This window comes from Semicossyphus pulcher, unplaced genomic scaffold (genome assembly GCF_022749685.1).
Source record: "Semicossyphus pulcher isolate SPU_LCO1_2020_fin unplaced genomic scaffold, fSemPul1.0.p SCAF_16, whole genome shotgun sequence".
In the NCBI taxonomy this organism is placed as follows: domain Eukaryota; kingdom Metazoa; phylum Chordata; class Actinopteri; order Labriformes; family Labridae; genus Semicossyphus; species Semicossyphus pulcher.
Genome location: NW_027211670.1, coordinates 19,761,272 through 19,785,375, shown reverse-complemented (window position 1 = coordinate 19,785,375; position 24,104 = coordinate 19,761,272). Strand labels below are relative to the sequence as shown.

The following is a 24,104-nucleotide window of genomic DNA, read 5'->3' as shown; positions in this document are numbered from 1 at the left end:
AAAAACCAAAACAATGTGCTTGAACATGCTAGAACGCTCCGTCAGCTAATGAAGACTGAGGAAATGCTAGCTAGTGGACCTTGTGTTATAAAGTTTCTGTTTCTCTTCGGACCGTACGTTTTTTTTTCTGTTTAAGGCAGCTGCAATTCTTTGCTTGTTTAATGGAGCTGATGATGATGATTAATACCTAATATAAAGTATTAACTTCTCTGTTCTGTCCTTTAGCCATGCCTCTCACAACTTCTGCCCCTTCTAACAAGAGGAAGGCCAACAAGATCATCACTGACCTGTCCAACATCAGCCAGAATGGTAAAACACATCACATGTAAACACGAAACATTTGCATGCCTCTCTATCCCTCGACGACCTTCCTCTGTCCCCCGTGTGTTTATCCAGCCCAGTAAATGTTAAATCAGATTGTAAGCTTCTCTCTGTGGTGTCTGTTATGTGCGCAGCATGTGTGAGTAAATTAAACCGCCTGGGTGTAAATCGCTGCGTGTGGCCTTATCTTGCAGTTTAATAAGAACACACACACTTGGTCCCAAGCAGTAACAGAATATCTAACATGCATGTGGCATCTCTAGGAGGAGCGTGGATCATTATCAGATGGCAGAGCAGCCACAAATCTGTCACCATTAGCAGGCAGCACAAAATAGCAGACGGTGATTCAGCTCGCACCATATTTGTTTCATGCTGTGCAGTCAAATCAATGTGACTTGTAAAGATGTAGAAAAAGAGATCACAACCTAAATCTACTAATGGAAAATATATGAGTATTGCTTGTTATTTGAGCAGCATCTTAACATAGAAGGAGCGAATTGTTGATTCATACAAATGCTAAAAGGTTTATCTTCGGCGTCGGTTTAGCTCAGCGGTTAAATTGGCAGCCCATGTACAGACGCTACAGTCGGCCCAGGGTTCGACCTCCACCCCCTGCTGCGTGCCTTCCCTCCTCCCCCGTTTCCAACACTATCCACTGTCCTCCGTCTAAATAAAGGCATAAAAGGCCCACAAATAATAACGCCAAAAAGGTTTATCTTCACTGTTTTCTTCATGCAGCTTAATTAGCTACGGCTGCACATGCTAATCCACAAAATCTTTCTCTGCCCCACAGATTTTAACTAATGAAGGAGAAGTGTTTAATACATTTCACCACCACATTTTCACCATCTGTTCATCTCGCTGTGCAGCTGAAAAAGCTTGCAGACTTTATTTTGTACTCTAGTGGGGAAACGATTTCCAAAACTTTTCAAACAATGCCGGCATGCAACCATAAGAGTGTGGACAGTGATAGAAAGTAAATGTATTTCCCCTCACTTATTTCAATTATCTACCTTATAATACTTTTCCACTACATTTCAGACAGACATACCACTCCAGTGACATGTCGACAAGTTACTTTGCAGATTCCTGTTTGCATCTGTTTATATCACATACCTATTAAACATTGGAGTGTTAGCAGTATCATTTTAACCCTCTGAGGCTCTTAGGACATTATTGTCCATTTTTTGCAAGTTTTTTTTGTCGTCTGGCCACCATTTTGCCTGTGTTAATGCACATGGCACAATTTTTTGTAACAACATTTTGGAAGTATGGAATTTTGGAATTCAAATATACATTTTTCTATAGACCAATAGAACACTGTTATATGAATTTACTACCCTATTTAGACGTTATGGACAAAAATGTCCACTTACAAGAATTGCTATAAAAATAGTACAGATTAATATTTTTTTTCCGCTTTTTGGGTTAAATCTTTTGATCAACTTCAGTCCTGATCAAAACTATCAAATATTGAATAATTATCAGGATTTTAACCCTTTAATTGCCAGTTTGAAAACATGAAAATCATATTTCTTGTGAAATAACACACAAAAAATGAGCTATTTTCCATATAACAAATGTTGGGTGGCTGGGGCATTTTTTTTTTATCAGTCTTAAATATGTCAAGGATTAACCAAAATATTGACTTTGATGCATTATTAGTTTTTGTGTAGCATCAGATTTAAAATTTACTACCCTATTTAGACGTTATGGACAAAAATGTCCACTTACAAGAACTGCTATAAAAATAGTACAGATTAATATTTTTTTTCTGCTTTTTGGGTTAAATCTTTTGATCAACTTCAGTCCTGATCAAAACTATCAAATATTGAATAATTATCAGGATTTTAACCCTTTAAATGCCAGTTTGAAAAATGAAAATCATATTTCTTGTGAAATAACACACAAAAAATGGGCTATTTTCCATATAACAAATGTTGGGTGGCTGGGGCATTTTTGTTTAATCAGTCTTGGATATGTCAAGGATTAACCAAAATATTGACGTTGATGCATTATTAGTTTTTGTGTAGCATCAGATTTAAAATTTACTACCCTATTTAAAAGTTAAGGACAAAAATGTCCCATTAACTCCCATTCAAACCACATTTTTTTTATCTCAAAGCCATTGCTGATTATAATCATGCATTCTGTAATGTTAGGGTTTCATTTTTGAGAAAAATAGTAAAATCTGTCATTTTTACTGTTCACCTCTAAAATCAGCCATTTACTCATTATAGGCCTATGCACACAATTCTTGTTATTTCTTGGTGATAAAACATATGTAAAATACTGCAGTAATACTATTTCTGCTTTTTTTCCACGTTTCCACTGAAATAATTTTGAAATCAGCATCAGATCTTTAAATTCTTTTTTAAAGATTATTTTTTGGCCTTTGGCTTTATTTATAGGACAGTTGAAGATAGACAGGAAATGTTGGGAGTAGAGAGTGGGGGATGACATGCACCAAGTGATCGGCAGACTGGGAGTTGAACCTGCGATCAGTGTGACGAGGACTGCAGCCTCTGTACATGGGGCGCCTGCTATACCAACTGAGCTAAACAGCGCCCCAGATCTTTCAATTCTTATTTATTTTACATATTTGAACATTCAAATTGAACATTCAAAACAGAACAATATGTTACAAAAAATAAAATGGATGTACAAATGATGAAAATAAACTGTGTGTGTGCGTGTGTGCAGAAAAAAGATGGATGTGCAAATTATGTAAACAAACTATATACATTTTAACTTTTAGAACAATTTATAGAACAAAAAGTGTGTGTGTGTGTGTGTGTGTGTGTGTGTGTGTGTGCACCGTCAGCAGCTCCAGCAGCTCCAGCAGCTCCAAAAAGAGGGGGCTGTGCTCAATTTGCACAGGAAAAAAAAAAAAAATCTACACCTGTTGCATCAGGTGTGACAACTTTGTGTGCAAAGAGCACACAGTCTCATGCTGCAAGTTCTGCTGGGAGGACTAATCTTGCCTCCACACACACACGCGCACACGCATGCACGCACGCACGCACGCACGCACGCACACACACACACACACACACTTTTTGTTCTATAAATTGTTTTATATATATATTATTTTTTGTAACATATTGTTCTGTTTTGAATGTTCAATTTGAATGTTCAAATATGTAAAATAAATAAGAATTGAAAGATCTGGGGCGCTGTTTAGCTCAGATGGTATAGCAGGCGCCCCATGTACAGAGGCCGCAGTCCTCGTCACACTGATCGCAGGTTCAACTCCCAGTCTGCCGATCATTTGGTGCATGTCATCCCCCACTCTCTACTCCCAACATTTCCTGTCTATCTTCAACTGTCCTATAAATAAAGCCAAAGGCCAAAAAATAATCTTTAAAAAAGAATTTAAAGATCTGATGCTGATTTCAAAATTATTTCAGTGGAAACGTGGAAAAAAAGCGGAAATAGTATTACTGCAGTATTTTACATATGTTTTATCACCAAGAAATAACAAGAATTGTGTGCATAGGCCTATAATGAGTAAATGGCTGATTTTAGAGGTGAACAGTAAAAATGACAGATTTTACTATTTTTCTCAAAAATGAAACCCTAACATTACAGAATGCATGATTATAATCAGCAATGGCTTTGAGATAAAAAAAATGTGGTTTGAATGGGAGTTAATGGGACATTTTTGTCCTTAACTTTTAAATAGGGTAGTAAATTTTAAATCTGATGCTACACAAAAACTAATAATGCATCAACGTCAATATTTTGGTTAATCCTTGACATATCCAAGACTGATTAAACAAAAATGCCCCAGCCACCCAACATTTGTTATATGGAAAATAGCCCATTTTTTGTGTGTTATTTCACAAGAAATATGATTTTCATTTTTCAAACTGGCATTTAAAGGGTTAAAATCCTGATAATTATTCAATATTTGATAGTTTTGATCAGGACTGAAGTTGATCAAAAGATTTAACCCAAAAAGCAGAAAAAAAATATTAATCTGTACTATTTTTATAGCAGTTCTTGTAAGTGGACATTTTTGTCCATAACGTCTAAATAGGGTAGTAAATTTTAAATCTGATGCTACACAAAAACTAATAATGCATCAAAGTCAATATTTTGGTTAATCCTTGACATATTTAAGACTGATAAAAAAAAAATGCCCCAGCCACCCAACATTTGTTATATGGAAAATAGCTCATTTTTTGTGTGTTATTTCACAAGAAATATGATTTTCATGTTTTCAAACTGGCAATTAAAGGGTTAAAATCCTGATAATTATTCAATATTTGATAGTTTTGATCAGGACTGAAGTTGATCAAAAGATTTAACCCAAAAAGCGGAAAAAAAATATTAATCTGTACTATTTTTATAGCAGTTCTTGTAAGTGGACATTTTTGTCCATAACGTCTAAATAGGGTAGTAAATTTTAAATCTGATGCTACACAAAAACTAATAATGCATCAAAGTCAATATTTTGGTTAATCCTTGACATATCCAAGACTGATAAAAAAAAAATGCCCCAGCCACCCAACATTTGTTGTATGGAAAATAGCTAATTTTTTTGCTTTTTTTCATAAATAATAACAGTGATATCGAGTAATCAAACAGGCATTTAAAGGGTTAAAAACTTCTCAAAATTATTGAATGTTTAGTTTTGAGAAGGACTGAAGTTGTTTGAGAGATTTATGCAGAAAAAAGTAGAAAAATATATTAATCTGTATTTTTTTATGTAGTTTTATGGGAGGTGGACATTTTTGTCCTTAACAACCAATTAGGATGGGAATTAAGACGAAGTCGGAGGGTTAAGCACGCTAGCATGCCGACATTAACATTTAGCTCAAAAGCAGTTTTGCAGAACGGCTCACATTGAGACATTTCCAAGTTTTAAAGATTAAAGATATGAGTCCTGTAAATATCTTGTTAATACGGGTACTTTAACCTAAGTAAGATTTACCAACTTCCTGGGTTTATGATCAAATACCTGCAAAACTCAAGACATTCCCATTAAACTCAGCTGTACTTCACGTTTTTTGCTAATTAGCTAACTTGCTAACACGCTAAACTAGACTTTAAGTAATAATCTGGAAGATTTTCATGTAAATAAATCTCTGTTAAGTCACTATCTATCGCCGAACGAGGTAACATAATGGTGATTGAGCCTATGGTCCACTGATGACAGCCTTTGCATTAGCAGTATGGACTGGGTGTTGGGTGCGACATTCGCAGAAAAAAAACGTCTGCTTTTCCGCTCTCTGCAAGTGTTGCGAGTAAACAGTAATCTACTATGGCTGAACAAACAAAGAAAAGATGGATGACTACAGATACAACTTCAACAATAAGTGAAAAGCCAAAGAACAAGAAACAAATTGGACGCTCAGATGAAGGCAAACAGTCTGAAAAGGAAAGCGACCGTCAGCGAGGAAAATCAAGAGTTACAACCGTAACAAAGGGAGCCAACAGTAGACGTCAGGTTATCTGGGATTTGTGCTCCCGCAATTATCGCCACAAGGTGCCGCCAAATAGAACAAAACAGAGATTGTCGAGATTATGACTTTAAATACCTGTTTTTACATCTGTTTACATTAGACACCTGTTAAACATCGGCGTGTTAGCAGTATCATTTTAAGCATGCTAGCATGCTGATGTTAGCATTTAGCTCAAAAGCAATGCTGTGGGTTGCCAGATTAGCTCAGCAGTTACAGTGCGCCTCCCATGTACAGAGGCCCAGTCCGACCCTTGGCCCTTTGCTGCATGTCATCCCCGCTCTCTCTTCCCTCATTTCCGACTCACTGTCCTACTTAAAGGATAACTTGGGGATTTTTCAACCTAGACCCTATTTTCCCATGTGTTTATGTGTAAGTGACTAGTGGAGACAACAAGAGACACTTACTGTAACGATCTGAGCCTGTCAGTAGCAAAAACAAGCGCTTTTAGTGGCTGTATATTGGCGTATGCCCAGTGCCCCGTTTAGTTACACTGTATCTCATTTCGCGGCTGCCGGATGGTGCTCCCTCCCTGAATACTGGATCGATTTCAGTAATTGTTGTCTCCACTAGTCACTTACACACAAACACAAGGGAAAATAGGGTCTAAGTTGAAAAATCCTCAAGTTATCCTTTCAGAAAAGCAAAAGCCAAAAAGTTATCTTTAATAATCTTGCAGAGCCGCTAGCATGGCTGAGACTTTAGCACTTCCTGTTTCGATATGTTTTTCTATGAGTAGAAAGATGTACTTACTATATCACATTATATACTATATCAATTTTATATTTTCTGCCATCTCTGTTCATGCGAGTGTGTCTAAGCGCACACGCTTCTGTTGTTCAGTAATCTCTTGATGTGCTTCCCATTTGTGTCCTTGCTGTTTTCGCTACCTCTCCCTCTGCTGCCACATCTCTATCTTTCCACCAGTTTGTTTTCAGTCAGTCATTCAGGAGCTTATCCCGCTTATCCCTTTTTTTTTTTTGCTCCAGTTAATGCCCACTCATCTCTCCATCATCCCTTCCTCTCTGTGGCACTGACTTTTCGTCCCGTGCCTCTGTCCATCTCTGCGCTGTCCATCTGTCCGCCCCCTGTCTCTGTCAGTCTGTCCAATTTCCCCCCAGTCAGCAGCCGGCTCCAGTTTCACATTCTTCTGAATTAACACTCTAATCAATATCCCCATGGGAGGGTTCGCTCCTCTCAGCAGCCTCAATTACTCTCTCTCTCTCTCTCTCTCTCACGCACACACACACACACACGCTTAACACACACCCACTTACACAAGTCTGATTTACGAGGTACTGCTAACAGCTCTCTGCAGCATTGCAATGCCAACTCCCCGCTTTATAGATGTATTCGTGCGTGTGTGCGTGTGTGTGTGTGTGTGAGTGTGGGTTTATGGCTGGACTCCAGGTGTTATGAGTGATATCAGAGTGTACGTGGTGGATGAGGAGAGTGTTTTATGAGGGGCTCTGGAGCAGTAAAATCCATCAGATCTCTCCATCACTGAAAGAGGAGAGAGAGGCAGCATGTTAGAAGGATTTCCCTCCATAAACAGTTCGAGCAGAAAACCTGCTCTGGCACTCCCCCGTGCCCTTTTCTTCCATATTACTTTGGCCCAGTAACCCTCACGACTCCCCTGGTCTCACGCACACACATCCTTTAACACCGCACCAACAGGTTTCAACTATAATTCAGCATAACAAGGAGAGCATGGAAGCCAGAGGATTGAAACACAGTATTTACTGTTTTAAACATCCCTCTTTCAATATTAGAAACTTAGCAGAATATGAGCCCACGATTTAATCCCCTAATGGGTTTGGCTGATAAGAAAGGGCACAGAGTTAAGAGCTGTAATTCATTAGTAAAAAGTTCATAAAATATTTTCTAATCTTAAAAATGAACATAATGCTGTGACACAGAATATGTATTAGATGGTATTTTGTGTCTTGCAGTATGAAGTTGCAGCTAGCAAGCAGTTAGCGTAGCTTAGAACCAACTCCTTGTAAAAGTTAAACTTGTTTTTTCACTTAGGTTAATGTGCAACGTATATGTGTTGAGTCTTAGAGGTTTAGATGACATATATTAGCTGCGTCCCAATTCAGGGGCTGCATCCTTCGAAGGACGTATAAGGCTGATTGCGTCCCAGCGGTGCATCGAAGGCTGTCCCATTTTGAAGGCTCCGACAAATGCGGCCTCTTTTTCCCGGTGCCTCGAAGGATCCATCAGGTGCATCCTTCGTGGTCCAACGTATCGGGAGATTCATTGTGCGCCAATTCAAACAAGATGGCCGACTCTCAAGTGTGAAAGTGTAAAAGTTTTTGGTTTCAACTCAATCGAACAGCTAGCGATACAAAGTTAAAAAAAACAAAGGGCCCTTGAAACAAATTATCTTTTAAGTAATAGGTTAAGTTATGTGACGCTACTTATGATAGCTAGTTAGCCAGCTTGCTACCTGTTGCTAGGCTACGCAAGGGTAAGGGAACAGCTGGTGACTCAAACAGGAAATCCTCCCAAGACCAGATGGTCTCATTTCAGTTGGGCCTTAGCGGTCTATGCAGGCTACGACTGCGTCCTTGGAAGGATGCAGCCCCTGAATTGAGACACAGCTATTGTGTTGGCTTAGGACAGAGCCAGGCTAGCTGTTTAGCTCTGTCCTTAAGCTAAGCTAAGCTAACCAGCTGATGTTGTTAGCTACAAATTTACAGTCTAGAACTGTTTATCATCACCAAATTTTATCTAATACCTTTTTAAGCTGTAAGCCATGTGTCAGTCTAGTGGTTAACATGAAAAACTGCAGTGAATATACAAAGAATAGACATTGGAAATGTTTTCCAAAATCCATCCATGTTGTCTTTCATTACTGAGACGTCCTCCTCTATCTCTGGTTCAACTTCAGTCTCCTATTCACGATTTGTTTCAAGGGCCCTTTGTTTTTTTTAACGTTGTATCGCTAGCTGTTCGACTGAGTTGAAACCAAACACTTTTACACTTTCACACTTGAGAGTCGGCCATCTTGTTTGAATTGGCGCACAATGAATCTCGGGATACGTTGGGCTACGAAGGATGCACCTGATGCAGTCTGAAATGTGTTGTCCTTGTGGGGGAATGTGTGGGTTTGAATGGGGATGTTTTCCATCTGATGGATGAACATAATCTAGTGTTACCCATTAGTCAGATTTGATCCGAACACAACAGGAGGCTTAAAGTGGTATTGCTTTTTTCATCTTGGCAAATATACTGAACAAGGATTTTCCATGAAAGGCTAAATTAGTCTTTGAAACTTTCATTTGTCATTTGTCTTTGGGACATTTCAGAATTTTCTTCCAAATTGGAAATTTGACCTCTCTTAACTATTTACTCATACTGCTGAGTTAGGAACAGACATTAAATTGAATAAAAGATACATCCTTAATGCAGGCAACCCATATCTACCATACGTTGTACACAAATCCTTCTAAAATGGGAATTTTGAGAGTGAGACAGAGAGGAAAACGTTACAGATAACCGATATAGCAGCCAATTTAGTGATTTTACGAGAGGGAAAGAAATAAAACCTTTGTGTGTGTATTTTGCACCAATATGACGATACGGTAAATGTAAAATAACTGTCACGGACGAATTAAGTTTCTAAATCACTCCAAAGATTGTTTTCTGTATTATATGATCAGTACCTAATGCGATACTGATATATTTGTATTAATAATATCGGCCCAATAATTTATCAGTTGAGCTCTCTATCTTTTTTCTACATACACCCACCTGCAGTTAGATGTTAAGCCTCGCCGATTTGCTCTTCTTTTCGTCTTTGTCAGATGATGAGTCAGACCCCGAGGCCGCTGAGCTCGACCTGGGCACCAAGATCAAGACGCCCAAGGACACGATGCTGGAGGAGCTCTCCCTGATGAAGAACAAGGGCTCCAAGATGTTCAGGATGAGGCAGCAGAGAGTGGAGAAGTTCATCGTGACCAACGAGAACACGGTAATCACGCAGTAGAGAAAGAGCGTGTGCACGTCGTGTGTATTTGTGTGTACTGATGTTCTTCTTTTGGCTCTCAGCAGAACCTCGAGAACCTGCTGATGTCCCCTCCCCCGATCCCACCGAAGCCTGAGATGCCAAAGGTGGAAGGTATGAGCATGAGTGTTTTACATCCCTTCTCAATATTTAAGATTATTGCTTTACTGTTAGGATGTTTAATTTAATCTTTCTGGTCTTCCCTTGTTTTTCTCTCCTGCCCCCGTGTGCCTCAGTGGTGGAGGAGATGGTGGTGGAGGAGGAGAGGAAGGAGGAGTATGTACGCACCTACGTATCGCCATGGGAAAAGGCAATGAAGGGCAACGAGGAGCTGACAGCCACCATGAGGGCCTGCATGCCGGGACCCATCCAGATCCACCCGGAACTGCCTCTGTACAAGAGCTTCAACAGGTACGCACACACATTTACCTCCATCTCAGCTTCTTTGTATGCAAGCATAACGACGATTGATTTTCAATCAGTTGTTCAGCTCATAAAGTGTCTTTACACGTCTTTGTAGCTTTGAAGTACCAAAGAAACTTCAGTGACAGCTTTGCATTTGTAATGACAGTTATTATGTTGAAGGAGCCGCTTGAGACATTAAAAATTAATTATAAACTTATCCTGACTTTTAGTCCCCAGTTTGGGTCAAGCTCCAAAAAAACATGAATAATAAAAACACCTTCCACAGCAGGAAGTATCTGTCATCTAACTTTGGTGTGGATGAAATAATGTGTCACTTTAAAGCTGCGATATCAACGTGACGTGTGTTTAAACACGTCAAGCTTCATGTCCGACAGGAGATCAATGTGATGAGGATCATTATATGTATATTTTCTCTTAAGCTTTGGTGTTAAGAGAAAATGAGTTATTAAAGGATCATAGAAAAATCAATCATCAATTAAAACATTATTCTACATATCAAGCAGTTAACTCAGGTTCTCCAAAATTACCAACAATCATCTCAGAATAAGGAAAAACCTCAATTAAATAGTCTAAAACTGTGGTTCTCAACTGGTGGGTCAGGACCCAAAAGAGGGTTGTGGAGCTGTTTTCAATGGGTCGCATGTGTGCTTGGGAAAAAAAAAGTTGATACTGCGCTTTTATTTTGAAGGACATTGGTTTCCTCTGACGTGCGCGCAGTAGTGGTGTAGTTTAGTCACACTCTATGTATTCACTGATTGGGTAATCTCAGCCACAGTTACATTCTTGAAACTTGAGCCTTTAAGTGGTTGCATTTATGTTGCAGTTTTCAGCACATTTCTGTAGAGTTCAACTATTATACTGTTGTGTGTTGTGATGCTGACATAACTGTGATGGTCCGTTCCGTCTCAGGTCCAAACTGCACCATTTTTCATCAAATAAATTGAAGTGGTTGAAAAACAATCTGAAATTTGGGTCGCAGTTTGTCATTACGGAGGTGGTGGTGGGTCCTGAGTTGAGACCAGTTGAGAACCATTGGTCTAAAAATTATGCCCCATAAAACTTGCCAGGTAAACATCCACATCTGTCTGACTGCATGCAACAGTTTGTAACGCATTTGTTTTTATAGTTTGTAGTCTTCAAGCTTTAGCAGATATGGTCCAAGCAAACTAATTTTGATACATTAAAGGGGGAGTATTATGCTTATGTCAAGCTTCATACTTCACTCTGTGATACCTGTGGAGTAGCTTAGCATCATTTACAGTTAAAAAACCTCCTCATTTTTCTCACACTGGTGCTCTGTGCAGGCCCTCATACAGCCTCTGTCTGAAGCGACTCAGTCAGCTCTGTCCCTTTAAGAAACCCCGCCCCTACAAGCCCACTTTCTTCTGATTGGCCAGCTCTCCGAAGCCTGCGCGTAGAAAAAACAGTGTGAAACCTGGCGTTCACAGCAGCCTGCAGGCTGAGCTGAGAAGCCTGGGGATTACTCCAACATACTTTTACCTACAGATTTCAACAACATAAATCCCCCTCTTTAAACAGTTAAAGCAGAAAATACTTCATAAAAAGATAAGAGTGTCGACCAGCAGTTTGCCATGTCAGCAATAGTGAAAATGTCTCCCTTACACATTCATGGCTTCACCCAGCAGCCCACATACTTCACATAATGCGCCACACTACTGACATTTGGGAATGTACCATTATACTGTCCACTAAGACAACATTACGCCCCAATGTAATTATATTAATCTTATTTGAACCCTTGATCTCTGTCCTTTGTTATACTCCTAATACTGTTTGATGACCCTGGTAAGAGCAGCTGTATCCTTCTTAATGGATTATGGGTCTGAATAAGCAAAAACAGCCAGAGACAACGGGCCCCTGAGCACAGATATGTCTCTTTGTGGTTTGTTTAGTGTAGCTGTTTGCATCTCTTTGTGGTCATTTCTCTCACTGTGGGGTCATTGTTCAACTCTTTAGGTTGTTTTGTTTCTCTTTGCAGTTGTTTTGTGCATCTTTATAGTTGTTTCACACCTTTTTAGTGGTTAATTTACGTACCTTTGTTGTTTTTTTTGCTGGCTTTGTGGTCGTTTTGTGTCTCTTGTTGCTGGTTTTCGTATGTTTGTAATCAAGTTTTATACCATTGTTGCCATTTTGACTTTCTTAAATGACTTTTTTGTATCTTTGTTGTCATTTGAATCTGTTTGTGTTTGTTTTAAGAGCCTCTTTGTGGTTGTTTTGAGTGTCTTTGTAGTCTTTTTGTAACTCTGGTTGTCTTAAAACTCAGATGTTGTTTTGCGTGTCTTTGTGGTTGTATTGTGAAGTCATTTAGATAACTACCCCACAATTGTCAGTACATTCAGAGGGTTTGGTCCTGAGGTGCTCTGACTTCTTTGGTGTTTTTTATCTTCTCGCAACAAAATGTTAAAGTTGAAAGTTGCTGAGCTCGATTGTACAGCAAAAGAGCTTCCTATCACAGGGTACCTTGTCTTTCCTCAGTTTCCTCTTTCCTCTCTCTCACTAGGACGGCCCTGCCATTCGGCGGCCTTGACAAGGCGCCCAAGACTCTGACCTTCGAACTCCCAGAGCTCAACATGGACAATGAAGAGGCGGAGCCTCTGCCCAGCCTGCAGGCCGACATCCGCTCACGCCCCTCATTCAACCGCACGCCCATCGGCTGGGTCTGCAGTGAGGACAACTCAAACATCCACATGGACCTGGACACCATGCCCTTCGACGGAGAGACAGATGACCTGTGAACACGCATGTACACACAAGCTTATTTATAGTACAGGTAGCCTGCAGAACACACATGCACTGGAACTCATTAACACACACATACAACCTCATAAGTGTATACATGAGAGCGTTAGGCACAGTTTATGATTAACTGAGATACACCAACAACATAGACACTGTCAGGACTGCTGAGGCTCCCATGAACACATGTTTAAATGTATTTTACTTACCTGGAACAGAAATGTAAAAGAATGATTTCGAAATGATTTAAAATGACTACAAAAGTATCTCTCCTGGTCTCCTGCGTGCTTTTTATCTTTTTTCCTCCCTAACCATGAGTCTTACTAGGATTGTGCATACTCTGAGCTTATGTGAGACCTGTGTGAATAAATAGAGATAAGCACTGTGCACTCTTGAAACAATGTATTTATTCAATAAAGTTTCCCTTTACAGAATGTCTGTGTGCTTCTTATGTTAACACTGCATGTCATAGTCTGACAGAACTGCTGTTAAAAAAATGACAATATCTCATTTATATATATTATATTTTTCTTGATGTGGCTCAGTTGTAATAATAATTTTTTACACCAAAGACCAACCTTAAACAGAGACGGGTTAACAGGTTTATCTGGTAACAAATGAACAGGGTTACAAGCTAGGCTAAGCTAACAAAGGTACTTCTAAATAAATCTAGCAATAAAACAGACAGCAAATATAGCACAGTTTGCCACAGGTGAGCTGGTTGCTTGTATTGGGTCTGAAGATCCGCCCATCCAGGAAGTGGAGAAGCAGGTAGTGGAGAGACAGAAGGGGAGAGGATTTTGCCATCCCTTCCCTGCTAGCTTAAGTCATGAAGTAACTTTTTAGCCAGCTAATAATTTAGCTAATGATAACCTTTATAACTTAACATGCTAACACCTCACTCCTCTTCAGCTCCAGCATCTTGTGTAATTATGGTCACTTCTGGCAGCAAGAAACCAGGACGGAGGCTTGAAAATGGTAGTACACAATCACAGGTGTACACTTGTTTTTATTTTATTGTTAATGCTAGACTGTCTCTCAGCTAGGAGCAGTGATTGTGGACCAAGCTATGCTAGCTCTTCTGCCCTGTCCAGTCTCTGTGCTAATAAGCTAACCTAACTCAGGATATTCTTTTTATCTTATACTCCAGGGAAGAGAATGAAAATGGTATTTCCCAAGTCTATTTCTGTCCATCCCATGTATGCTGCTTTATTTAGTGACATTTTTGTGCTTTTGACTTCTCATGCCCACTTTCTCTCAGCTGTGGTCTTAAAAACCACTGCCAAACTAAACAATGTCCCCACGACCTGCTCTATGAATAGCTGTGTTCAGGCTGTGACTGTAAACTGGTGCTGGCAGGTCTCCAGTGATAGCAGCTAAACAGATGTCCTCTACATGTAGCTGACAGCGGGTTACATCTGACAGTGGAGAGCAGCAGAGATAAAATAGAGACGAAGAAAGAGAGAGAAAAGGTAAAAGGCCACATGAGCAGCTACGGGATGACATCATCACCATCCTCTTCGCCTCGTGCCCAGAAGGCGGCGGCATCGCGCTGAGCAACCCTCCTGATAAAACCGCTACGTCACACACTCTCATTCGGAGAGCTGGAAGATGGCACGGTATCGCGAGAGCGGCGTGCCGCGACCGCAGCGCTGGATGGCGCTGGTGGGGGCTGGATGCGCCCACGGCTCGCCCTCTCTCCCGTTAAATCACACGGTAGGACACGCGAGCGGACGGAGACAGGCGGCGACAGCACCCGGGGTGAGTAAAAAACCTGCACATTATACGCACTGGCATGGGGCTCCGTCACAGCTACAGAGGCCGGGAACACGCGCATGTGACCGTACAGGACAGAGTACACCATCAGTAGGTGTGTGTGTGTGTCTGCGTGTGTGTGTGTTTATGGAGGAGGGGGCAAGTCAGCGTGTCGGCCAGATGTGATCCTCAACAGATGTGTTCTCGTGACAGTCTCAGAGGATGGCTGTCAGCTTCTTCTGTCGTCTCCATCATTGTCATCATCACTCTCATCAGCAGCACGAGCGGCGTTTGTTCCTCGTGCTGGCTTCCCTCACTCTGTTGCTCTGTATCGTGTCAGTTTTAGTGTTTTATCCGAGGTCTCGTGTCACACTACGCAGCAACTCTCCCTCGTGCTGTACACTGGTTGCAGCTTTTACGGACAACAGCATCCCTTCAACTCAAGTTCACCCCGGTTTCATCACAGTCCGCGTTTGTTGTTCGTAGTTACAGGTGTTATTGTTCAGGATCACATGCCACTACCGTGCGCGTGGCTCCTGTCCTGTGCTGCGTGTTTTTGGTCTCGGGGTTGTTGGGCTGGACTCTACCCTGCGTGGACTTGTTGATGGATGGCCGAGAGACCGCAGCCTTTTACCGAGGCGGATTCACGCGCGGCTGTCATCGCTCCCGGGGGCCTGTATTGATTTAACGTTGCGGCTTCGATCCGCGTGATTGATGACTTTGGCCCCTTACCGGGCCCGCATCACCGCCAGCCTACAGTGCCGTCACATTCGCGAAGGGGGGGTGACACAGCCCTCTGCTGCCTGCCTCACGCGCGCGCTCACACGTGAATACTTACCAAAAAAAAAAAAGGGGAAAATAGGGTACTTGCCATCCCCTCATTAAGCAGCAGCACACTTTTGTTTTTGCTATACTTGTGAGGACATTGCATTAACAGTCATCCCTAAAAGCTTATCCTAACCTTAATCAATACTTAAAGCTCCTGTGAGGAGTTTTTCACTGGTTACGAAAGAGACTGAAATTAATTCTGATGACTCTACATGACCTACAAAAGCAAACCAGACCATCAGCGACAAGACTGATTATTGCTATGCAGTTATTTTTAATGCCTGAAACTGCTGGCGGGGGGTTAGGTGTCACATAACGCGGTTAACTGCACGCTGCCTTTGTTTACACTTTTAGGGCTAAACTTTAAGTGAGTGATACATGACTGTTAAAGAAAGCAGGGTGAGATTTTTTGTTTAAAACCACCACTGAAGCATGTACAGGACTAAATCAGCAAAGAGACAAGAGGTATGGCTTTGTCCACAGGGGGCGCCAAAGTTAACACAAACCGAAAGTTTCTCACAGGAGCTTTAAAAAAACAAAACTTAACCCTAAAATACATGCCTTACCATGCGGATATAATGTTGCTTCTTAATGTATAATTGGCTACAACACATAATGTCTCCGTACCATGAGAAATACAAACCACACACACACACACACAGGGACACACAGGGACACACACAGCTAGAGCAGCACACCTCCACACTGAGCTGAAATGTCGCCTTGACATTTAAGCTGGACTTATCATCAATTTTAGTTTTTGGGGATGAAGCGTTCCGGAAAGTGGTGCATTTTGTTTTTGCTCTTCTTCTTTTCTAGTTTCAATACTTTGTTTAGTGTTAGCGTTAATATCCAGCCTGTTTTAGCGCAAAAAAACAGCTCAAATACTCATATATGTACTTTCTTTCATACAACATGTCCTTAGCCGTTTCCATATTTTGTGACCTGCCTCTGCAGCTCTGGTACAGTATTCTGCTCTTAAGTCCTGGAGGAAAAAGTCACTTCAAATTTATCTTCAAAATAGTTTGCCCCGACTCCCTGCAAGTGAAGTCTGCCTGGTGTCCATCTTTGATCTCAGAGCGATTTCACTCAGTCGGGGGCGTTTTTTTAAATACTTAAGCCAGTCAGGAAGATTTGATGTTGTGATGTTACTTGACGAAGAACATCCTAAGAACTGACGATGAGGATTTACACACTCAGGGTTTAGGACTTATTTTTGCATGATAAAAGGCCGGTTAAGTTCATCCTGCACGCGTGGGAAAATGTCTTTGAGAATAATGTCATTGACTCATTTCCTGTGCCTGCACACACGCGATCATGTGGTGAAATAAGAAGTTCAATTCTACTTCAATTCACTTAATTGGTTTAAATCCTCCGAGTGCTTGTTGTGGACTCGGTCACGTGTGAAGGATCCCCCGGCCTGTGTTCTTGGGCAGGTTCCCAGGGCGTCCGTCCATTGTTGACGTTTGAGTTTAAAGTGTTCCTGCTTCAGAGGTCGAGGTCGGTCCACATGCACGGGATTATGGGAAATATAAAAACGAGCAGATGAAGTCACGGCCCGAGGATGAAGATGGAGGAGAGGAAAGGAGAGGCACGCTCACATGAAGTCTCCTTTGACCTTTACCCTCTCTGTCTCCTCTTTACATGTGGTTGTTCAATGTAATGTTCTGCTTATTCCTCTCCTCTTCTTCCTCCTTCCTTTCTCTCCTTTCCTTTCCCTATTCTCCCATTTCCAACTCTCCCTTTCTCTTTACCCACCTCTCATCTCCCTTTACTTTACTTTCTTATTCTTTTATCCGTCTTTCCTTCTGTACTACTCTTTCTTCTCTTTTTCTCTCTCCTTTCCTTCCCTTTTATTCCCTCCCTAATTTCCCCGTTCCAACTCCCCCACTTTACTTACTTTTTCCTCTCGTCTCCCCTCCTTCCTTCTCTTTTCTCTCCTATTTATCTCTTTTCTCCTTCCTAACCTCTCCTTCCTCTTCTCTCCCTTCATCTCCTCTTGTCTCCTCTCCTTGCCTTTCTTCCTCTTCTTCTTTTGTCCGACTTCCCTTGTTCTTCTTCTGCTTTGTTTTTTATTGTCTTTTTCTCAATCTTTCCTTCCCTTCTATTCCCTCCATTATTTCCACTTTGCAACGCTCCTATTCTGCTCCTCTCTACTTTTTCCTCTCTATCTCTCCCTTTCCTTCCCTCTCCCCTCATCTACACTCCTTTCCTTTCTCCCGTTTTCGTCTTTCCTACAGTTTTTTTCTTGTCTTATTTCTTTCCGTTCCTTTCCTTTCCACTTCTCCCCTCTGTGTGCCTCCCAACTCCTTTCCTTTTGTTTCTCTCTTATCTCCTTTCCTTTTCTTCCTTTCCCCTCTTTTCTCCTTTCCTCTCCCCTCCTCTTTTGTATTTACTTTTGTCCTCTCTCCTTTCCTTCTCTGTCCTTTCCTCTATTCAGTCTTTTGTTTTACTTTCCCCACATCTCCTCTCCTCTCCCACGTTCTCCTTCCCTATTCTTTCCCCCCTTCCTTTCCTTTCCTATGTTTTCTTCTCCTTTCCTCCCCTCTCCTTTGTCTACCTCTCCATCACTCTAAACCCCTGTTCCTCCTCCCCTCCTCTCCCTCTCCTCTCTGACTTCAACTGTAAAAACCTCACATTATTCCCAGCATGCCTCGTAAATAAGGCTGCTTATGTAATAGCCTAAATATTAAGCAAATATTCCCCCTCTTTATATTTTCTACTGACACGATTGGGTGTGCACATGTGATACGGCGATAATGGGTTGCATCTAGGTTACACCGTGCGTGTGCGTGCGTGTGCGTGCGTGTGCGTGTGTGCGTGGATGCGAGTACATGTGTGTTGTTTCCCATGTATACTTTAATGTTGCAAAGTCTGAGCGGGGAAACGACCTTGAAGCTCGCACAAAAAAAAAGACCTCAGTCTCGCTAATATGCTCACACATGCAGCCGCACGTGTGCCCACTATATGTTCACACAAACACACACACTCAGCCCAAACACACACACACACACATGTGTAACTTCTCTTCAGACACAAGTGGGGAAGAGGAGGAGAAGGAGAGGCACTGAGGGGAGGATGAACTCTGGGCTCTCCCTATTGTCGACTCAGGCTATTTGAAGTTACACATAACCCAGTTACAGGGAAACCACTGCATGTGTGTGTGTGTGTGTGTGTGTGTGAGAGAGAGAGAGGTGTATGAAGTGAAGTTTTTTGGAAACAGAGAGGAATTAGACAGAGATGAATGGGGGAAGAAGTGGAGAGAGTGAATGAGAAAGGAAAATAGAGGTCAGTGGAAGAGAGTGAATGACAGAGAGAGAGCAGGGATGAAGTGAATGGAAGAGAGAGAGAGAAAGAGAGAGAGAGAGGAAAGTGCAGCCAAAGGAGACGAAAAAGAGCGAGCACAGTTTGTGAAAGAAGAGCTCCAGACTTCCTCTATATATAAATCCAGTTCTCAGCTCTGTGTTTGCAGGAGTGGGAGGGAGGCAGAGTGAGAGACGGGCGATTATCCTCGGGGACAGTATCAGCTCTTTGTTCAGCTTGCATGACACCGGTGTCACTGTCACCGAGCCACACTGACCCACAGCACACAGACACACTGTCATTCACTGCATTTAAGTCCCTTCGAACGCTGACGCCAGCTTTCACTGCCGGAATGTTTTACCTCTACCTGACAGGGAATGAAGCCGATCATCAAGCGGAGAACAAAAGAGCAAATAAGACTAATCGGATGTGAGCAAGGTGCTTATTCGTTGTAATACCGCCGATCATTTGAACATACAGGGTGTGAAAAACAGAAAGAATGTGCCACCTTTCAGGGACGTCATATTCTAGCGGGGTATGCACTACAAGATAATCAAGCTGATTTTGGGCCTGATTCCCGACATCAAATCGTAAATATAAACCATCTTCAGTATTTACGATTTGGTATCCTGTTATGTTTAAGGGGTGAGGGACCCCAAGGACATCCGAGCACGCACTTTGTGGATAGTCACGTGAAATGAAACGATAGGCCAATGAGAAGGCAAGCTGAGGAAGACGGAGGCACAACAACCCAAACGCGAAGCATAAAGTAACACGTATAGCCCATGTTCACGCCGTCTCCATGACCTTTTTCTTCGTGAATTTTCCGTAAAAAAGTCGTCCAAACAATATCACCAGCAACTCTTCCTGCCCGTCGTCCGCCATGTTTGTGGTCAAACTCTAAAGTCTCGTTTGACCACGAGAGATATAGTGAGATTTCCTGTTGTGAGCGTCGTGATGTGTTGTTTGTGTTGTATCATTGCTCTCCACACACTAAAGGAACTTTAGGAACAAAACTGTTCCTGATCCTTCCTTATTTGTCGTCATGTGTGGGGTCTTTCATTTTTAAAATCTTTCAGTGTGGGCCAGCATTAAGCATGTAGAAAGTGTCCTTATCAATGGAGCTTCAGATGAAGCACAAACTAGCCATCAGCTACCCTCAGATCGATCTCAGATCCCATCGGTTATAGTCGGAGACGATAGAGCCTCTGGGCACACCGGTGAACGTGCCGGGCGGTAAGCGATAAACGACTTCCCGTCAAGACTTCCTTTTCCGCGTGCTGCATTGTTACGGAAAGAGAAAGCGTTTTTCTTCTGATTGACTTTAATTAACGGGTCTTACCTTTGCTGGAATTTCAACATCATGATGCAGATTAGTAAGAAGTAAAAAGATGTCTGAGATCAATAAGAAGCTAAATCGTCGTCAGATAGCTGCTGATGGGAGCCGGGATGTCATCACGGCGGATTACGCTCCGCCTGCTTTTGCTCTCCACCCGGACTGTTTTTCCTGCATACGCCGCAGCCTGCTGATACGTGATTGGTCAATATTACTCGGACTACAAGCGTAGTACAAACAGAACACTTGCCTTCTGGAAATCCACGCCCCTGCCTACAGATTCTACATTTCTATGTAGAATCTGTAAACAGAGATTAGCCTCAGATTAATTGGCAGCTTTTTGGATTCATTCCAGATTCAGGAGGGACGTGTTGCAAACACAGGTGTTGTATAAAACAGCAGATAGACAGAAACTCAGCGTTATCGCTCAGCTAATATGCACTCTTTAATATTTGTTTATTTATCACACTTAAATTGTATTGAAATATTGAACAATGTAAACGCACATCACAGAGTTTTCTCACATGCTGCAGGCCTGAGCACGTTTCTGATCTTTCCTTACTGCTGCCATTTTGGACATCAAGCATGTGAAGATGAAAACTAACAAGTAGAAATATGTGACCTTTCTGGGAGGTCATATTTTGGATGTTTGACTCATATGGCCAAAAATGTATGGACACCATACTTTTCTTCACAACGAAACAAATTTTTTTTTGAGCTGTTGATCACAACATCAAAAATGCAATGACAGCAAGCAGAGCAGCCACAGAATGGACCTTGTGCTGAGACTGTTTTGCATGTGTGCGGTGATATTTTGGACAAAGGTTTGCTTTTAACTCAGCAGCAACAGATTGAGGCATTGAGAGAAAGGAGGAGAGAAGACAGGAGAATATAGCAGTGGGTTGGATAATGACAAGGTAGGGTGAGAAATGTTTGAATAGCAGTATTAACATTAGAGGTGACGGTACATGAAAACAGCTGTCTGTCCTCATCGCTCCCAGCTGTGCCCTCGCTGACTCTTATTGATCCACATGTAATCGTCTGCTGTCACACTGACACACACACATCCATTTAGATATGACTGTTTTTAACCCGTCCCTTTAAGTTTGACATGAAACCTACACAGCTCTCCAATGTAATATAAACCAACGTCAGACCTGTTCCCTAATGTGAATTGATATGGATCCTCAAGAGTTAATTTTATGAGTAACGAGGGGAATTATCAATGGACGCAGACCAAAATGCCTCTGGATGCTACAACCAATAATAGCAATGGAATGTGTGATGTAGCGGTTGGCTGCTAAGCTAGGTAGCTATTTCCAACCAGTCCAAACCAGTCCCATTCATATGGTTTCTATTAAACAAGATACACAGATGGTTGGCATGACATGATCAAATAGCCAACAATTACACTTAATGTGAGTCCAGGTTATTTAAACCCGACCTGCGAGCAAATTTAGAGGGTTTGCATCAGTGGTGCCCGTCTTGGTTGTTTACAAACAGGCCTCAACTGTGCTTAAACATGCTTCATACTAGATGAAGAATTGTTATTGGTGAATGGCATTTTGTTGGTGGTGACCAGTGTATTGAAAATTACATAAAAAACAGTTTTTATAAGGACTAAGTTTAAAGGGGGGCCATTATGCTAATGTCAAGCTTCATATTTCACTCTGTGACACCTGTGGAGCAGCTTAGCATCATTTTCAGTTAAATATACATACAGCATAACATACAGCCCTGTCCCTTTAAGAAACCCAGACCCTACAAGCCCACTGTCTTCTGATTGGGCCAGCTCTTGTGATTTCACAAAGTGCAGCGTGTAGAAAAAAACAACCAACATACTTTTACCTACAGATTTGAAACTTCACCAACGTTTAGTCTGGACATCCAACGTTGTAACATTATATATATGTCTTAAAATGTGAAACAGCATAATACCCCCTCTTTAAAGTATTTCCAATTAATACTGTTGACAGTAATAGTAAAAGTAGCGATAGACCGATTAATCGCCATCGGCCGATGTTTGCACTCACAAGGCCGATTAAACAAAATATGTCCGCATACACAGGAAACCTCGTCTGTGTGGCTGGCTTGAAGCATGCGCTTCACGAAGTCTGCTGCAGGTACTTTGTCTACACAGTCTACACTCACTTCCAATAACAAACCTGCCAGACGTCACACATAAGGCCTTCGTTCTTAAAGGGGAAGGCTCCGCCATTACACACCTAACTCAATAACTACAATAATGTTGTTTATTTTTTATGTAAGTTTACGAATTTCTGTGCTCTTTCAAGTGCACTAGTGCCTTAAAATGTTATCATTCACATATATTAATTACATCTTTTTTTATTTACAAAGTTTAGTTTTTAGATTCCAGTGGACATTTATTAAGTAGATATATTTATTTCCCCAAATTTCCCCCCTGGGGATCAACAAAGAATTATCTCAATAAAGGATTATCTTAAAATAAGTGTACTGCAGACAGAACGCAGATCTACTTGCAGATAATGCAGTAAACAGTGTTAAATAAATGTTCATTCAAGTTTAGCAATTTTGTGTCTCATTTGTTGTTATTAAATTGTTGTATTTTATCAAATGCAAAAAAAAGCAACAACCTGATATCGGCCTCATATATCGGCCATTGAAAAACCTATATCAGTCGACCACTAGTAAGAAGGACATTTCTGAAAAGACACATTCATGTTGAGTTTTTAAATTTACTTCTTTTTAATGCCACGAGGATAAAATTTCCCCCTTTTTGTATTGGGTTTCAGAAATATTATAGGAGTGTTATTTTGGTGGATCAATCTTTCACATCATTTAAGATCATCTTGATCCACATTCTGACCATGTATGAAATCAGGACCTTACTTTGACACAACTTTTCCATGGCCAGAGTTAAGCTGGGACTGATTTCCACCAGGTTATCACACACACGAACACACACTGTGTCTGTGTCTGGATGTAAAAGCAGTGTCCTCCCGTCGGCGTCTCACGTGGTAAAAAGGCTTTTATGTGCGCTCTCTGTCTGGACCCAAACCACAGCTCCTGGTTTCCTTATGCCTGCCGGGGTCAGGGAGTTTGATTGACTCGTGCCTTGACTCACTCTGGCTTCCAGGAACTCTCCACCATCAATACACATCATCATCACTCGCCAGCCGCGTCTGTCGCTGTTTGTGTGTGTGTCTTCGCTTGTGTGTGTGTGTGTGCTTTCTCTACCAGTGCGGCACAGTGTGTCTCTCAGTTAAATCACATGGTTCGGCTTTTCCCCCGCGTGCCTGCTGCTTGGCCTATTTCCATGGTAACTAGCCGAAGATGTGGGGACACACACACACACACACACACACACACACACACAAACACACACATTAACACACACACGCACACTCATACATATACAGGCCACAAAAACAGCGCTTGTGCGAGGGCCTGCCAGAGCGATCTCGGTTGTGTGTGGCTGTAGGGAGCAGTCAGAGAGAGGATGTGTGATCACACACTCCACACAGGCTCAGCGGGAGACAAACACACACTCGCATACACACACACACACACACACACACACACACACACACACACACACACACACTGTATGCTGAGACAGAAGCTCAGGATGCTGGGCTGTAGAAAAAAAGGCACACGGGCATGCCAGCCAAATCCCTTTATAAATCCTCTGGCAATTTGGATTTGTTTGTTTATGGAGGAAAATATCCGATGTGAAATTCAGAGACTTTCATGAAAGATAGAAAGAGAGACAGAAAGAGAGGGACAGAGAGAGAGAGAGAAAGAAAGAAAATATAGATGAGAGGGAGATGGATGGATGGATGAAGAGAGAGAGAGATATGGGTGGACAGAGACATAGATGGGGAAAGAGAGAGATGGATAGTGAGTTAGATGGATA

General features: G+C 41.6%; 2 protein-coding genes across 2 annotated transcripts in view; both read left to right on the top strand.

Annotated features, from left to right (window-relative positions):
* Positions 1-227: 227 nt before the first annotated feature.
* Positions 228-12,983, top strand: myoz1b (myozenin 1b). The gene is made up of 5 exons (XM_069664969.1): positions 228-309; positions 9,602-9,768; positions 9,846-9,915; positions 10,038-10,212; positions 12,749-12,983. The coding sequence occupies exons 1-5, from the start codon at positions 228-230 to the stop codon at positions 12,981-12,983; spliced, it is 729 nt and encodes a 242-aa protein (XP_069521070.1).
* A 1,721-nt stretch (positions 12,984-14,704) lies between these two features.
* Positions 14,705-24,104, top strand: part of usp54b (ubiquitin specific peptidase 54b) — a 61,134-nt gene continuing 51,734 nt past the window's right edge. The window contains exon 1 of the mRNA XM_069663907.1: positions 14,705-14,745. The gene's annotated coding sequence lies outside the window, so the exon portion shown is untranslated. The remainder of the gene's footprint in view (positions 14,746-24,104) is intronic.

What these genes read in the sequence shown, in the direction of transcription:
- myoz1b (XM_069664969.1), top strand. Translation starts at nt 228, where the DNA reads ATGCCTCTCACAACTTCTGCCCCTTCTAACAAGAGGAAGGCCAACAAG. An exon ending in TGAGATGCCAAAGGTGGAAG is followed by an intron (nt 9,916 to 10,037) that starts GTATGAGCATGA and finishes CGTGTGCCTCAG; the next exon opens with TGGTGGAGGAGATGGTGGTG. An exon ending in CTGTACAAGAGCTTCAACAG is followed by an intron (nt 10,213 to 12,748) that starts GTACGCACACAC and finishes CTCTCTCACTAG; the next exon opens with GACGGCCCTGCCATTCGGCG.